Source organism: Papio anubis, chromosome 14, assembly GCF_008728515.1.
Source record: "Papio anubis isolate 15944 chromosome 14, Panubis1.0, whole genome shotgun sequence".
NCBI lineage: Eukaryota > Metazoa > Chordata > Mammalia > Primates > Cercopithecidae > Papio > Papio anubis.
Window position 1 is genome coordinate 24,964,587 of NC_044989.1, and position 16,428 is coordinate 24,981,014.

The 16,428-nt window shown below is 53.1% G+C and overlaps 1 protein-coding gene across 8 annotated transcripts in view; it reads right to left on the reverse strand.

The window, feature by feature from the left end:
* The window catches only part of DNMT3A (DNA methyltransferase 3 alpha), a 114,782-nt gene that overhangs the window by 67,203 nt on the left and 31,151 nt on the right, over positions 1-16,428 (reverse strand). For 6 of the 8 annotated variants that reach the window (XM_031654998.1, XM_031654997.1, XM_031655000.1 and 3 more), the window contains one exon: positions 4,914-5,018. In XM_031654998.1, the coding sequence (XP_031510858.1) occupies positions 4,914-5,018 (105 nt within the window). Of the gene's footprint in view, positions 1-4,913; positions 5,019-5,785; positions 6,137-16,428 lie in introns of all 8 variants that reach the window. The other 2 variants (XM_031655001.1, XM_031655002.1) reach the window with 1 other exon arrangement.

A 16,428-nucleotide genomic window follows, 5' to 3' on the forward strand; every position in this document is an offset into this window, starting at 1 on the left:
CCTCTGCAGGACTGTCTGGGCTGGTGACCAGGCAGGAACCAGCTTCAGACACCCACGTTTGTCACCCTGCAACATCCTTAGAGGCTGCCCTTTCCTCCCCAACTCACACCCACACTGGCTCAGCTCCACGCACTGGCCCCCACCTCCCCATCATGGGCACTGGCCAGCCCGCAGGCCCTGGCCCAGGTGCCAGCTCCCTTCCTAAGCCCCGCCCTGCCCTGCAGCTGACTTCCTGTTTCCTGTTGCCGGCTCTGACTGCAGCATCCTGGCTCTTTGGCCAGTGCTGCAGCCAACTAGGCCGTTGCTGGTTTTAAGCAGGCCCACCTCTTCGCCCTCAGCCCCCTGCAGCCTTCGGCACTTACACACAGGCTCCCTGGTATTTGTGTCAATAACTCTCTTCAGTTATATTTTCTTTGTATGCTTTTTGGACCAGTTCCACACACTTTTTCCAGCAGCCCTGAATTCACATGTTAACTTAAAGACAACCCCTGGGTAGGTACCCAGGAGCCAAACTGCATGGCTGCAGTGATAAGGAGGAAAGAGCACCACAGGCTTTGCAGTTGAGAGGCATGAAGTCCAAGTCCTGATCATCTTCTCTGAACCTCAGTCTCTTCTTCTGAATGTGAGGATAATGAAAGTGGTCCCCAACTACCTCATACAGGTTTGTCGGCATCAAATAGGGTAACCCCTGTAAAAGGCCTTTGTAGGCAGTAACATGCGGCATAACTGTGAACCTTTATTGCTGGTATCTGCCCTCAGCGTGGCACAGCTCAGTGACTATGCAATGGTGGTGCATTTTCAAACTGTCGGGGATGAAAGCTCAAGCTTTGGTTTCAGATTTTTAAATTTTCAAGGCACCAAGAAATGATATGGTTGTAAAATATAAAATCATAGCACGTGGATGTGGCAACATTATCACATACACATAAAAGCTTCTGAATAGTTATACTCAGTTCTGTACCGACAGGTAACAACCAGCGCTTCTCAAAGTGAGGTCTGCAGACCACTACAGTCCCATGTGTGTGATCGGTGGGCTTGGAACTTGTCTTTATCAGTTCATTTTTATTAATTTTAGAAACAGTTAGAGAAGGGAGAGGCCAGTGTGGGTCACAGTGGCTGAACTGGGCTTCATTTCCAGGCTAGGTTCTGCTGCGCTGCAGTGCTGGGGCAGGCGGAGAGAAGGCAGGCTGTGGAATTGTGTAAGGGGTGGGCAGGAGGAGTGGCTGGCTGGTGTGTTTGGGGAGCAGTGAGAAGGTGAGGTTTCTGTGGCCAAAGGGGTGACATCAGGCATAGCAGGGGAAGGAGTGGTCAGATGGTGAGGGGCTGGAATTCAGATCTTGTCCACTAAAAAATGGAGTCCCTGGGGGTTCCTGAAGAGGGACGTGCCGGTGCTACATTTACTGTGATTATGTGTGGCCTCTTCTCTCCAGCACACTTGGCTGAAATAGAAGGCATCTTCCTCTGGTGGCTTCCCGCATATGGTCATTGCTCAGGAAGTGGAAAGTGTTTGTCGTAAAGAGAGCACACTGGCCTGGGCATGCAGGGGGCAGGTGGAGTCTGGTTTGGGTGAGGGCAATGCCAGGGGGCAGAAGGCACCCAGGAACAGATGCCTGTTGAAGGCCAAGACAGACAGTCCTTGGCGGCAAAAGGAGGAGAGAGCCCAGGATTTCTCGGGCTTGGGGGTGGGACCTGGTGAGGGCACTAAGTGGATGTACCTGGACCCTCCCTGTCCAGCGCTGGCTGTGGAAGGCCACAGCCTCCAGCCAGGGTTTCATCTCTTACTTCCCAGTCCCCATCCCCCATCACACCTGTCAGGACCTGAGCCAAGCTCCCTCCCTAGGTTTAGCTGGATGACACACTCAGCTGTTTTAAAGCTCCTTGGCAAATCTATTGCCAGGGCCACAGCTGCAACAGGTCCTCAGAAGCCCTCTCTGCTGTGCTCCTGCACGGGAGGGGAAGAGTCCAGGACCAGCACCTGTGGCTACAAGGGCTGAGCCTTGGCTGCAGCAGGAATCCCCCAACATGGGCTCCCAGGAAAGGCCGTGCTGGCTGCTGTCCTTGGGGTCAGTCTCTCTTGGTTCCTCCAATGTGCAAGGAGTTGCTTTCCCAACAGCTGACTTCCCAATCAGCTTCGCCTTTCCCATGCTCCTCCTCACCCTGGGCCTCTCCTGAGAGGCCAGGAGACTGCAGGTGTAACCTAGGACTTAGGCTAGAACACATCCAGACCACGAGGGGCATCCCAGGGCTGCTGAGAGGCCGATGCTGGGCCCCCACCCTACAGGCCTGCACCCCATCCTGGTGGACACTGGGCCCTGCAGTGGAACAGGTTTTTTACACAGCCAGCTCTGTACGTTGTTTTTTTGAGACGGAGTCTCGTTCTGTCGCCCAGGCTGGAGTGCAGTCGTGCAATCTTGGCTCACTACAGCCTCTGCCTTCCGGGTTCAAGCGATTCTCCTGCCTCAGCCTCCTGAGTAACTGCGATTACAGGTAGCCGCCATCATGCCCGGCTAATTTTTGTATTTTTGTAGAGACGAGGTTTCGCCATGTTGGCCAGGCTGGTCTCAAACTCCTGACCTCAGGTGATTCACCCGCCTCGGCCTCCTGAAGTGCTGAGATTACAGGCGTGAGCCACTGCGCCTGGCCCAGCCTGCACATTTGAACTCTGTTTTGCTGTTTGCCAAGTGCCCCAAGATGTGGACAGGGCAGGCTTTACTGGCAGCCGTATTTTCCCAATGAGGAAGCAGCCCAGAGAGGTTAGGTGACTCGCTCAAGGACACATGCTGGGAAGCATTAAATCAAGGTGCTGCTCTTCTGTCAAACTACGGTGCCATGGCCTCCTGAAGAGGAAAGGTTTGGCTGGGCAGGGGCAGGTCTGGCCTTTGCTGAGGCTCCTTGGCGCTTGCAACATTTCATTCTCACAGGGGCGAGGAGGTTTTCTCCTCTATTTTTAGAAGGCGAACCTGAGGTTCAGGCAGCAGCTGTTCAAGGTTACACAGGTGGCCAGTGGTGGAGCCAGAATTTGAACTCAGGTCTCTTGGACCCCAAAGACAGTGTTTTTCCTTCTGCACTGGAGCCTGCTTCAGGCCATGGGATGTATGACCACCGGCCCTTCTCCCCTCACTCAGCAGTGCCCCCTTCTCTGTCATTGTCTAGGTGATATCCCCACACTGCTGCCCCTGACTTCCTTGTACCTTTTCACCTGAGTGCTTCGCTCCACCTCTCAGCGATGTGGCTACTCTCTGATTCCGAGACTCAAAGATGAATCAAAGGGTTGCTGGGTCTTTATCTGCTACAGGTGGTGGCTCTTGTCCTCAGAAACTGGATGGGGACAGGGGCAGTTTGCTTAGCAGATTGCAGGTTGCCAAGCCTCAAGAGGCAGGACATGCTGCAAATGTGCAGTCACCAGTGTGCTCTGATGCCAGCCTGGCTCTCCTCCCACACCTTCTCCATCAAGGTGCCCTGTGGGTAGAGGAGGGTGCAGGGGCCCTGGGAATCTAGAGTCTGCTGCCAGCCAGAAAGTCCTCTGAAGCCCCGTTTTATCTTTCAATGTCATGTGAATTTTTCATTCCAGGCCATAACATATCCACATTTGCTTTAATATTAAAATGTTTAAAATTACTTACCAGTAAAATGACTTCACTCGGGCCCCACCCCCCCCTCCAAATCTTCAGGCAGAATTGGCAGGGGTGCATCTCAGTACCCAGCAGGTTCCCATACCTCCCACCTCCAGGAACCCACCCCCCGCCTCCACTGTCCCATTTCACTTCAGTCACCTTCAACCCAGCCCTCTACCCCAAGGGAGCAAGTCCTGGGCTCCATACCTGCTGAGAACATTTCTTTGAAGGGCTGAGTAACAAATCCAGAGCCTCTGACTCCCCCTTACCTTCTTGCTCCAAGTTTACCACTCTCAGCTGGAAGCGGGTAAAAGAAATGAACCAGCTGTCCCTGGCGCTGGGAAATAATGACTGCTCCACGTCTGACTCTAAGCCCAGGGGTCTTGTTCTCCAGAGCTGCCCCCAGGCCTCAGCAGCACTGGTTCCCAGAAGCCTGGGGCTGGGGCTAGCCCTGCAGCCTATAGGCCTGCAGGACTTCCTTCCCCAGGGCCCTGGTTCTCCTCTCCCTCACAGAGACCCCTCAGCCTGCATCTCCCCTCTCCAATTTGATCAGACTCCCAGGCCTCAGTTCCCTTCCTCCAGGTAGGGGCTGAGACCCAGGGTGAGAGTGTGGTAGGGAGGGGCCTGCATAGACAGTCCAGGGAGATCTTAATCCAGCCTGGGATTCTGGCAGGCCCTCTTGCTTCCCTTCCAGAGGGAGGCCAGGAGTCAGGGGCCTGGTCCAAGTCTTAGGCCCAAGACCAACCAGCCAAGTCACCTGGCCTCTCAGGGCCTTCAGTTCTCTATGTAGAAAACAGGGAAATGTGGCCAGGCGCGGTGGCTCACGCCTGTAATCCTAGCACTTTGGGAGGCTGAGGTGGGCAGATCACTTGAGGTCAGGAGTTTGACACCAGCCTGGGCAACATGGCGAAACCCTGTCTCTACAAAAACTACAACAATTAGCCCGGCATAGTGGCACATGCCTGTAATCACAGCTACTTGGGAGGCTAAGGTGGGAGAACTGTTCGAACCTAGGAGGTAGAGGTTGCAGTGAGCTGAGATTGCACCACTGCACTCCAGCCTGGGAAACAGAGTGAGACTCTGTCTCAGTAAAAAAGTAAATAAATAAATAAATAAGAAAACATGGAAATGTGAGGGTGGGATTTGAAAAATGGGGTATCTGCAGCTGGAGGGGTGCACCCCATCACCTGGTCTTAAATGTCTCCAGGTTCCTGCAGGACACACATCACTGCCATCGACAGCCCAGGCACATGTGTGTTGTGTGTGTGCACAGGAGAGTGTGTAGAATGTGACACTCACCGGGGGGTGCTTGCGCTTCCTCCCAGGCCTCCCCACCTTCCGTGCCGTGGTGCTGGGCTCTTGGCGCTCCTCCTTGCCACGTGGCTCCTCCTGCTCCTCTCCGTCCTGCAGGCACAGACACAGCCTGTGAGGCCAGAAGTGGATCCAAGCAGTGTAGCATTCCAGGCCTGTCAGGGGCTGGCCCTGGCCTCCCTTCCAGCCCCAGCCTCCTCCTGTTCCACGAGCCACACTTCCAGGGCTGTATAATATACCTCCACAACCTCCCCTCCTGCCTGGTGAGGCTTGAGTCACCCCTCAGAGCCCCACTTAAAATATATCCTTGGCCAGGCACAGTGGCTCACGCCTGTAATCCCAGCACTTTGAGAAGCCAAGGCAGGAGGATCCCTTGAGGCCAGGAGTTTGAGACCAGCCTGGGCAACATAGTGAGACTCCATCTCTACAAAAAAACCCACACCCATATATAAATATATAAATAATACAGATTTGTATATATATATAAATAATACATCCTTAGGGGAACTTCAGGGCAGACCTGCTGCCCCAACAGAAGGCATCTCTCCCTCTTTATTACTACATTTTCTAAACCATAAAATTATAACATAAGCTCTGATAAAGGATTTGAGTTAAAAGTTTATTTATACAAGAAAGTTTTTGTTCACAGGTACACAATTACATTTGTGATCTACTTAAGGAATCACCTTTATTGAAAATAAAATCGCCGGGCGCAGTGGCTCACGCCTGTAATCCCAGCACTTTGGGAGGCTGAGGCCGGCGGATCACGAGGTCAGGAGATTGAGACCATCCTGGCTAACACGAGGAAACCCCGTCTCTACTAAAAATACAACAAATTAGCTGGGTATGGTGGCACGCACCTGTAGTCCCAGCTTCTAGGGAGGTTGAGGCAGGAGAATCACTTGAACCTGGGAGGCGGAGGCTGCAGTGAGCCAAGATCACGCCACCGCACTCTAGCCTGGGAGACAGAGCGAGACTCTGTCTCAAAAAAAAAGAAGAAAAAAAAGAAAAACAGGTGAAAAGAAATATTAAATTTAGTAATATCTACTTGAAGTCCAGGCAATGCTCAAAATGAACGACTGTGGAAAGTGGAGGACTTGTACAGCTGCGAATATCCCTGCCATGTGGAACTGGCACCATGCATGCCTGTCAGCCTGCAAGAGGGTCTCACGGACGACCGAATCTCAGCTCCTCTCCATCTCTTGCATTCACTGAGTTTGGAACAGAAGTTTGTTTTACTCCCTACCCCTCACATAACACCTGTGCAGGGCTGGGCCCTGACGTGCTTGTCTCCTGGGGCACAGAGACAATAAACCTAGAAAGTCCTGCCTCACTACTCCAGCCTGGCCACAAACCACCCACAAGTCCCTTCTGACTCAGCCGGGCTCTGGCATGACTAATCCCCAGCAGAAATGATGCTGGGGAAGGAGGGAGAAAGACGCCCTGACCCTGCAGACGGACCACAGGCTGTTCTTCATACCCCGCATGATGTCAGGTGCCAAAGATGGCTTTTGGGCCCTCCCCGAGGAGGGTGCCAACCCAGGGAAGTGCTGGCAGCACAGATAGAGAAGAGGGTCCACAGCTCTCCTGGAGACCTGAGTAAGATGGCCCTCAACATCCTACTCAACTTTCATTTTCTGTGATTGCAAAATACCTTGTGGTTTGCCACATTAATTTTTGGTGATAGTGGGACACACAAATGAAAACCTACTGTGACTGGTTGTAGACGTAAGACCAGCAGGAAGAGCATCCCTGGCCCCTCCATCCATCCTCCAGCTGAGGCATGTCTGCAGGGCAGACCATCATGGCTCAAGTTCTGGGAGGCCTCCAAAGACATGCACATGGAGGGTGAACAGAGGTGCCCAGTCTTAGCACAGGTGGTGGCCACAGTAAAGCTGGAGACAGGCAGAGCTCACACAAGAGATAGAGAGAGAATGCTCGGAGGTGCAGAAGAGGTGTGTTGTGGGAACAAGGAAGGGGAGAGCTGCCAACGCCAGAGACCAAAGCTGAGAAAGATACTGAGGATGAGGAGGCTTAGCTAGGGGTCAGAACGGCTGACCTTCAAGAGCACCGTCACTAAGCTGTGCAGAGTGACAGGGCAGTGTGGGCTGGAGAAGGGCCAAAGAGGACAATTTAAGGAGCACAGCGGAGGAAGCATCTGGAAAGGACGCCAGGGGACTGGGAAGCCCCGTGCCATCTATGGAGGGAGAGGCCAGCCCCGAGGCTGGAGATCCTTCAGGGGCTCTTTTCAGGAAAGCATAGCAGAGGGGCGGTGGGGGCAGAAAGGCTATGGAAAGAGGAGCCAACTCGTGGGAGCCTTCATGAGGGCTCAGGGTGCCCAAGGGCACATGCCCCATGGGAGGGGAGGCCTGCTGCTTCTGAACCATCTTCTGAAGACCCCAGACCCACCCCCACAAACGTGTAAGAAGGGATCACACAGAGAGGACGTGTTGCCAGTGCAGCTGAGTATTTGTGAACGTTCTGATTGGATCTACGCAACTGCTAAGAATTTCAGACTGAGGTGGGGCTTCTGATCCGATTCTACTGGTGCCAAATGGGCACTGTCTTGATCAGCACTTGTAAAATCACCAGGGGTCATGTGAGGTCATAGAAAGAGCAAAGTGGGCATGAGCCCAGCTTGTCCATTTCCTTGTTACAGTTACAGGAGCAGCCTCTCGGAGCCTCCGTTTCCTCATCCATAAAATGGGGGTATGAAGGTGTCCATCCCGTCTGCTTCTCGGGTTTTGAGAAGACAGCTTCACAAAAGGTCTGCCCCTTTGTCTGTTTTGTTTACTGCCGAATCCCCAGCGCCTAGGGCAGATTCTGGAAAAACTCCTACTGCCCCTAAATTCTGGGCTTTAAACTATTTCTTTAACAAGCTGCATTTGTGACAGAGGGATTCATTTGACTTCTTTTATTGTGAACTAATCCGAGATGTGAAAGCCAACCAGAGCTTCTGATCAGTGAAAGGGAACCACAGTTACCACACAGCAATGACCTAAAAACAAAGACGCTTGACATTTCATGATGGGCACCAGCTTCCACTGGGCATGTGGAGAAAGCCTTTGGGGGCCCCTACAGGCCACCCCTCTGCCATATGCAGTCCTGCTGGCATCTCTCACCTACACCATGTGTGCTGGGCCTGGAGGTGCTTGGCACATCTTTTTCCCTGTTGGATTCAATTCCATGCAACCCAGCCCAGGGGGGAGGGGTGGACCCCCCGGTGCCAGGCCACCTCTTCAGGTCCTGACAGGTCCAGAGAGGGCGGGGAGTGCCAGGCAGGGGTGCTCTGTGTACCCCACACCTGGTGCAAGGAGCTTCATGGCTGGTCCAGCATTCAGGCCCCGCATGCTTCTGGGCCATGCTTGGAGTCTCCACGAGAGCCAGGTCTGAACAACTCCTGGCCCTTCCCCTTGACATTTGGCTGTAATCGCAGTGTTGTGAAAAGCATGTTCTCTTCCACCGGCTCTTCCTCGATGGAGTCTTAGGGCAAAGTGGGAAGTGATGCTTCTGCTCTGGGCCTGCCTGAGGTTCCCTCTGCAGAGGGAGGGGGCTGACATGCCGAGAAGGGTAAGCAGATGGCTCGGGCCGTGCCCCTCAACGGCTCCAAGGAAGCGTAGCAAGTGGTTCATTCTTGCATCTGTCACGGGGTCTGTTTTATTCCATATCTTTGCTGATGGGTTGAGCAAAGGAATGTAAAATATGCTTATCAAATCTGCAAGTAGCCCTGAATTAGTAGGCGTTGCTAATACTCTGAAAGAAAAGAATCTGATCTGTGGTGACGTGGAACAGCTGAAAAACAGTAACACGGTTCACGGGAAGAGATTTGAGCCCAGGTTGGTCTCCTCATCTGTCAAGCCAGGGGACTGAATTTGTCCACACTTCCAGTGCAGAGGGGAGGGGCGGAAATTCCAGACAAGTAGGCTTTGGAGAGGGCAGAGCTGGGCTGGGAGTTTCGCTCTGCTCTTTGCTTAGAAGTAACCTCAAGCTCTTTAACCTCCCTGAGTCTTGCTCTCCTCATCTATAAAATGGGATGATACCTACTTCACAGTGATGTTATAAGAATTAAATGAGGTGATGTAGCAAAAGTTTGACACGTGATAGTCACTCAAGAACTGCTACCTTCCCCCGCTCCACACATCCTGATTCGTACTTCACTCCCACTCTATCCTCCCCAACCCCCTCCTTGCCTCGTGCAAATCCCAGCACGCCGCCCACCATATGCAGCGATCCCTCACTACCACACAGAGCCCAACATCTGGCGGGTGCTCCTGCCGCAAGATATGTGGCAATACCAGGGCTCTGGGAGCTTTCCAAAATGCAAAGCTGATTATGCCACTCTGCAGAGCTTAAACCTTTGCCATGGGGGTTTCCGGGGGCCAGGAGGATCCAGCCAAGCTCCTCAGCTCATGTGCAGGACGGTCCCCAGGATTTGGCTGGATCACGTTGGTCTCCTCTCCACACTGTGGTCCCAACAGACAGCACCAAGCGCAAAAGCAAACTGCTTCCAGCCTCAGTCCCTGGGCATAGACTCTTCCTTCTGCCCGTACCACCTTCCCGTCAGGTTTATCAGCAAACTGTTACTTGCTTTTCCAGCCTCATATCCTGGATTCTCTGCCCCTAGGCCCCCTCCTCCCATCCCCTTTTAGACTGAGCTAAAAGACCCTTTCTCTCCTATAGTTTCCCTACCCAGCATGACAGTGGTCAGCTCCTTGAGGGAAGTGTGGGTGTCTGATTCATGCTGGCATCCAGAATGCCTAGACTGATGCACTTAGTCCAAGGCAGGCACTTGATGAATGACTGTCACAGAGTAGGTGCTTGACATGAGTCCATAGACGCAAATAGAGGCACACATACAAATCTACAAACCTGTACAAATACAACTGTATACCAGGTTCCAGTGCCTCTCGGATCTTTACGATTCCAGATTAGGAAACAAGAGGACTAAAACGTCCCTTCTAGACTTAAACATAATTGTCGCTTTGCATTTATATCATTCTTTGCAGCTTTCAAAGCACCTTCACATTTGGTGGCCTGTGAGATTAGGTGGTTCCTCTCTCTAAACTTCTGAGGCTATGATCTGACCTACATTTCAACACTGCTCACTGGATGGATTATTTTAAGCCATATACAACGTCTCATTCTGATGCGCTGGGCTATGACGGTAATAATCTCTCACATTTGCACTGTACATGGTAATTAACAAAGCATCTTCATATATGTTATTTCATTGTATTCTTACACTTTACGGAAAGCAGAGCTGGTATTATTTTTTTCTACTACACAAGTGAAACACCTGAAGCTCAGAGAGATTATCTGACTTGCAGGGATCAGAGAGCCAGGAAAGGAGGCCTTTAGAACCAAAATTTACACCTTTTGTTTACCAGCCCATGGATCTTTCTTTTTTTTTTTTTTTTTGAGACGGAGTCTCGCTCTGCCGCCCAGGCTGGAGTGCAGTGGCCGGATCTCAGCTCACTGCAAGCTCCGCCCCCCGGGTTCCCGCCATTCTCCTGCCTCAGCCTCCCGAGTAGCTGGGACCACAGGCGCCGCCACCTCGCCCGGCTAGTTTTTTGTATTTTTTAGTAGAGACGGGGTTTCACCGTGTTAGCCAGGATGGTCTCGATCTCCTGACCTCGTGATCCACCCGTCTCGGCCTCCCAAAGTGCTGGGATTACAGGCGTGAGCCACCGCGCCCGGCCGCCCATGGATCTTTCTACTGCAACATGCCACTATACTCTACCACGTCAACAGACACACAGTGACACCATAAAGATAACAGGCAATCCAAAGTCAAGGCACACTGGCATTCACAGGCACAGACACTCTGGGCTGGCTGTGCCCAGACACAGGACCCCTCCCCACAAGAGATTTATGTCTCTTGAGGCCCTTGCCTAGAGACAGCCAGCCTGACATACGTGTGTTCCCTTCAGTACTTAAACCGGATGCTACTGACCCAGCATCCGTCGAGCAGATGTCTCAAGTTGGTGCTTGAGTCGAGGGGATGAACTTGCCGGATCTAGCCAGCTACTTGCCCGGGCCCCCTGGGACAAGAAGCATGCACAGCCTTTGCCAGCTGGCTGGCTGGCCTCCCAGGGATTGTCTGTGATCATGGGATTCAGTGAAACAAACTGGCTTCTGCAAGAGGCAGAGCCCTGTCCCGGGCTGCCTGAGCACCAGGCTCTGAAGTCACAGCCACACGCTCGCGTACCCCAACGCCACACACATATGCACATATGCTCGCACGCACACCCGTGCCCAGGCCAACCTGCAGAGGCTGATCCCAGCGTGAGGGGTCAGGCAGTGGCCTGGGAATCACTGTAGATGCACATGGGCCCAGAGCCCTCCAAAGCCCCCTACTTTTTCTGATCTCAGTCACCTCCCAAGGCTCATTGGCCCTTTATTTCAATTATTCAACAATATCCAACAAATAATCATTGACTGCTTAGGTGGTGTCATAATTACTGAGGAAAGCCCTCCATCCTCCTGAAAGGCCACTCTCCTGAAAGGGAGGGGCTGTGTTTCATTGGCGCCTCTGAGTCCCCCACATTTCCTGGGTACTTGCACACAGAGATGTTCCAGAAATGCTAAATAACTGACAATGCTGGTGCCCGTCTGGTTCCCAGGCCCTCCTGCCAGAGCTGCAGCCCCTTGTCCACAGCTTGTCCACCTGGCTGGGCCTTCATTGTCTTCTGGAGGTTCAGGGTGGGCCAGACCTCACACCCACAGAGCAGCATACCTCAGCCCTGTCCACCTCTGAGGTCTCAGTGCCATCACAAAGCCAGACATAGGGGTGCACTCAAAAATCTATTGAGCACCTACTGTGTACTGGATACAAAGATAAACAAATAGGAAACTCAGTTCAGAGGGAGACGACGACATGTAAACAAGTATCTGATGCCATGCTGAGCCCAGAGTGGAGTGTGCCACTACTTTGCCTGTGGCCACTTCCATGGCACCAAGCCCACTCATGTCTGCTCCTTCAGCAGCACACCCAGCTCTGCCAGCCCTTGCTTAATAAAGGGGAAGATCCAGATAAAACTATTTTGTAGCCATGTAGCCTCTCTAAGCCCCAGTTGAGGAACCTCTGATCATTATCCTGCTCTGAGTGCCTCCTAACTAATCATGATGATGGAGTGAGTCAATCACTATGCAGAGAACACTCTTTTGCATGCCCTTCCAGGCAGCAAAAACATTACGTGGGATGATTACAAGGAATATCCCTAATGCCCTGTGGCTCTCTGCAGAGGCAGCTGCAGGGCATGACCAGGCCTCCTGTGCCAAGCCCAGGTGCCAGAGAGGAAAGGCTCATGTCCCAATTATCCTGGGATACTGCTCTACCACTCAGCTCCACTCTTCTTTTTTTTTTTTTCCAGGGTTTCACCATGTGGGCCAGGTTGGTCTTGAACTCCTGACATCAGGTGATCCGCCCACCTCAGCCTCCCAAAGGGCTAGGATTACAGGCATGAGCCACCACACCCGGCCACCTTTTTTTTTAGAGATGGAGTTTCGCTCTTGTCACCCAGGCTGGAGTGCAATGGCGAGATGTTAGCTCACTGCAACCTCCACCTCCCAGGTTCAAGTAATTCTCCTGCCTCAGCCTCCCAAGTAGCTGGGATTACAGGCGTATGCCACCATACCAGGCTAATTTTTGTATTTTTAGTAGTGACGGTTTTGCCATGTTGGCCAGGCTGGTCTCGAACTCCTGACCTCAAGCGATCCACCTGCCTCGGCCTCCCACAGTGCTGGGATTACAGGTGTGAGCCACTGCGCCCGGCCCATTCTTTTCTGCACAGCTGAGCCTGGCCTTTCCTGCCCTGACCCTGGGCAGCTCACCTTCTCGGCAGGGTTGGGCTCCATCCCTAACCTGGCCATTAAGAGCATGAGGGACCCAAGTGACTATGGCCCCTCACCTAGGCCCCTGAAGGGATCTACAGCCCCTGCATCAGGAGTTAGGTCTCATCATCACTTGCCTTGTTTCACTTTTGTTCAAGGGATAAAGGGACCTCAGGCCTTTTGTGACTGATGACCCAAAGAGAGACAACATTCCCTCTACGTGCTAGGCTCTCAGTGGACTCTAAGCCCACGCTACATCCCCACCCATGGTTTCCTACTGTTCTCCCGCACCCCTGCAATTCATAGGGCGGCAGTGGGTCTAAACCACAAGGTGTGGGTAGGCAGGTAAGTAGGTAGGTAGGTAGGCAGGTAGGTGGGTGGATGGATGGGTAGGTAGATATCCAAAATAAATTACAAAGCTAACTTAATATATGCCATGTCCCGGTGTTAACCACTCGCACACACCATCTCATCTGAACCTCTCAAGCCAACTAGGAGCCGTTTTCCTGCTCACAGCCATGTTGCCAAGTCACGTGACAGAGTCCAGCTTCAACACAAGCCTGTCTCCAGGGACCAAACAACCCCCACCCAAGACTGTACTGACTGCAAGGTTAACTAAATTTGACATGTAGTAATGTCCAATTTAAGAGAATTTTAGAGAATCTGAAGCCCAAAATGTAGGTCCTGCTCAGCTCAGGCATGGGCACTGTTTCTATCACAAACCTGCTGAGCGCGCCCAGGCCTCTCCTAACTCCCCCGAGATCAGCGTGTGCGCCATTATCGCTGGCTGGGTTTCTGAAGAGGTGAGGGTGCAGCGGCTTCTTCTGTAGCTATTTAAACGTACTAAGAAGGATGCTCTTTGAAATGACCTTACAGCAACCATTGTCAAGCAAAGAGCCAGCCCTAAGTGACCATGTGGGGGCATCTGAGTGCAAGAAAGGCAGAATGTGCCCAGGAGCAGGTGACAGACTGAGGCCAGCAAGAGGGACTGCCACTGGAACTGGCAGGGACCCCACCCAAGGATGGAGGCCCTTGCACTTGGAGACTAGAGCGGAGAGAGCCCACGAGAAATCAGTGGCTGCCAGGCCTCTGGGCTGGACTTTGATGGGGAGGGGAAAGGAGGAACCGCAGCCCCAATGCTGCCCACAGACACATACACACACACGTGCAAACACATACTTACTGTGTTTCCCTAGCACAAATATGCACCCCAGCTGCAGCTTCCACTACGGGCAGGAGAAGGCTTGATCAGAGGAGCTGCCCAGCAGGCCCCACCCACCCCTGGAGGGTAGGCATGGCTTACCCACCTTGATGTCTTCCTACCCCTCTACTAGGCCCTCCAAGTACGGTCACTCAGTTCATCCAGCAGCCTTGCGGAGCCCTGCTACATGCTAACTACTTGGAAAGGTACCTATGTCTGAAGAAAGGGAGGGAAGAAGAGAAGAAAAGAGGAGCGGTATGTCCAGAGAGGGAGAGGCAGGGAAGAAGGAGGGCAGGAGGCAGGAAGAAATGGTAAGAAGCTGCGTGTCTGCAGCAGTGCCTCCATCTGGTGTGTATGCCTGTACACACAGGTGTTGTGTGCAGTTCCTGCTGGAGATGAAGTGCCCCCAGCTTCTGCCCAAGGGCAAGAGCGCTCTTATGCGGTGAAAGGCTTTCTCCTGCAGCAGAAGTCCAGGGGAGGACTACGAATTCTCACTGCATCACCACCAGGAGGCACTGTTCATCCCGGCCCCCTTCATGCAGGAGACAGCCTAAGGAGCACAGAAGCCAGCCTCATTCCAGCCTCAGCACTACCACTCACAAGCTGTGTGACTCTAGGCAAGTGACTTAACCTCTCTGAGCTTCAGTTTAGCCCTTAATAAGATAGAATGATGAAAATAATAGTGTCTACCTTATAGGGCAATTATAAGAATTAAATAAGATAGGCCCAGCACAGTGGCTCACGCCTGTAATCCCAGCTCTTTGGGAGGCTGAGGCGGGCGGATCATGAGGTCAGGAGATCTAGACCATCCTGGCTAACATGGTGAAACCCCGTCTGTACTTAAAAAAATACAAAAAATTAGCTGGGCGTGGCGGGCACCTGTAGTCCCAGTTACTCAGGAGGCTGAGGCAGGAGAATGGTGTGAAATCGGAAGGCGGAGCTTGCAGTGAGCTGATATTGTGCCACTGCACTCCAGGCTGGGTGACAGAGCAAGACTCCGTCTCAAAAAAAAAAAAAAAAAAAAGAATGGAGTAAGATAATGCACGCACATAGCGCCCAGCAGAGTCAGTATTCAATGCATCTTAGCCATTGTGTTTCTGAGGCCAGAGGAAAGGGGGTGACACTGAGACCAGGAGCCTGGCCTGGGGCTCTGGACTCCCCTCTGATTCATATTTGGGGATCTGAGGTGGCCCTTGGGCTGCTCTTCGTCCCCTGTCCTGCTCCCTCTGCCCCCCCCCCCAGTCCTCTGCTCCATATTCCCCTCTAAGCTCTCAGCCTCCCCACTGCTTGCCTCCCCACCTACCCTCCACGAGGCCAGCCCCCTCCCTCTGCTGTGGCAACATTTACCAGCTGACTCGCCCTGACCACAGCCCCAGAGCTCGGCCTGCCCCCTCCCCATCTCCCCAAGCAGCCCCGCTCTGCCCACCATATGGATGGCGGCTAGGGTAGGCGGCAGGTGCCAGGGGGACACACACAGGCCACTCTGTACACTCCTAGCCACAGCATGGCTGCCTCAGCCCATCACCCACAGCTCTGCACTCTGCCTCCCTGATCCTGGGCTCCGGGATTATTCTCCTGTGGGAGGGTCTTGGCCACTCTCATTTTCCTTTTCGTCCTATCCGTAAAATATTTCCTGAGCAATGGCTGGGCATGGTGGCTCACGCCTGTAATCCCAGCACTTTGGGAGGCTGAGGCGGGCAGATCACGAGGTCAGGAGATCGAGACCATCCTGGCTAACACAGTGAAACCCTGTCTCTACTAAAAATACAAAAAAAATCCTGTCTCTACTAAAAATACAAAAAAATTAGCCGGGCATGGTGGCGGACGCCTGTAGTCCCAGCTACTCAGGAGGTTGAGGCAGGAGAATGGCGTGAACCCAGGAGGCGGAGCTTGCAGTGAGCCGAGATCGTGCCACTGCGCTGCAGCCTGGGCGACAGAGTGAAACTCTGTCTCAAAAAAAAAAAAAAAAAAAAAAATTCCCGAGCATCTGCTCTGTGCTATTCCAGGTCCTGGGGATTCACATGGAAGAAAAGGGCCATGGCCCTATCCTCCAGGCTAGCAGTGGGCAGAAGTTATCTACACCAATAGTTCTCAACATCTGTGTGCAACGGTATCCCTTGGAGGGATGGTTAGAAGGTGCCCGGCTGGGTCCCATCCCCCGAGTTCTGGCTCAGCAGGTCTGGAGAGGGGCCTGAGCTTCGCCTTCCCAGGTGATGCTGAAGTTGCTGGTTTGGGGATCCCACTTTGAGAACCACTGGTCCCCTGCAAACGGTAATACAAGGCCGACTACAGCCTGGGCTGAGGCTTTGACCAGGGAGGAGAAGAGATTAGGGAAAGAGCCCACGCGGCAGAGGGAGCAGCATAAACAAAGACCTGGAGACTCCAGGAAGCATGGGAGTGGGGCTGGAGTGAAAGGTGCATGGAGGCGTGGCCGGGGGCGGTGGGGAGAGGGGGGGCAGAGGCTAGAGG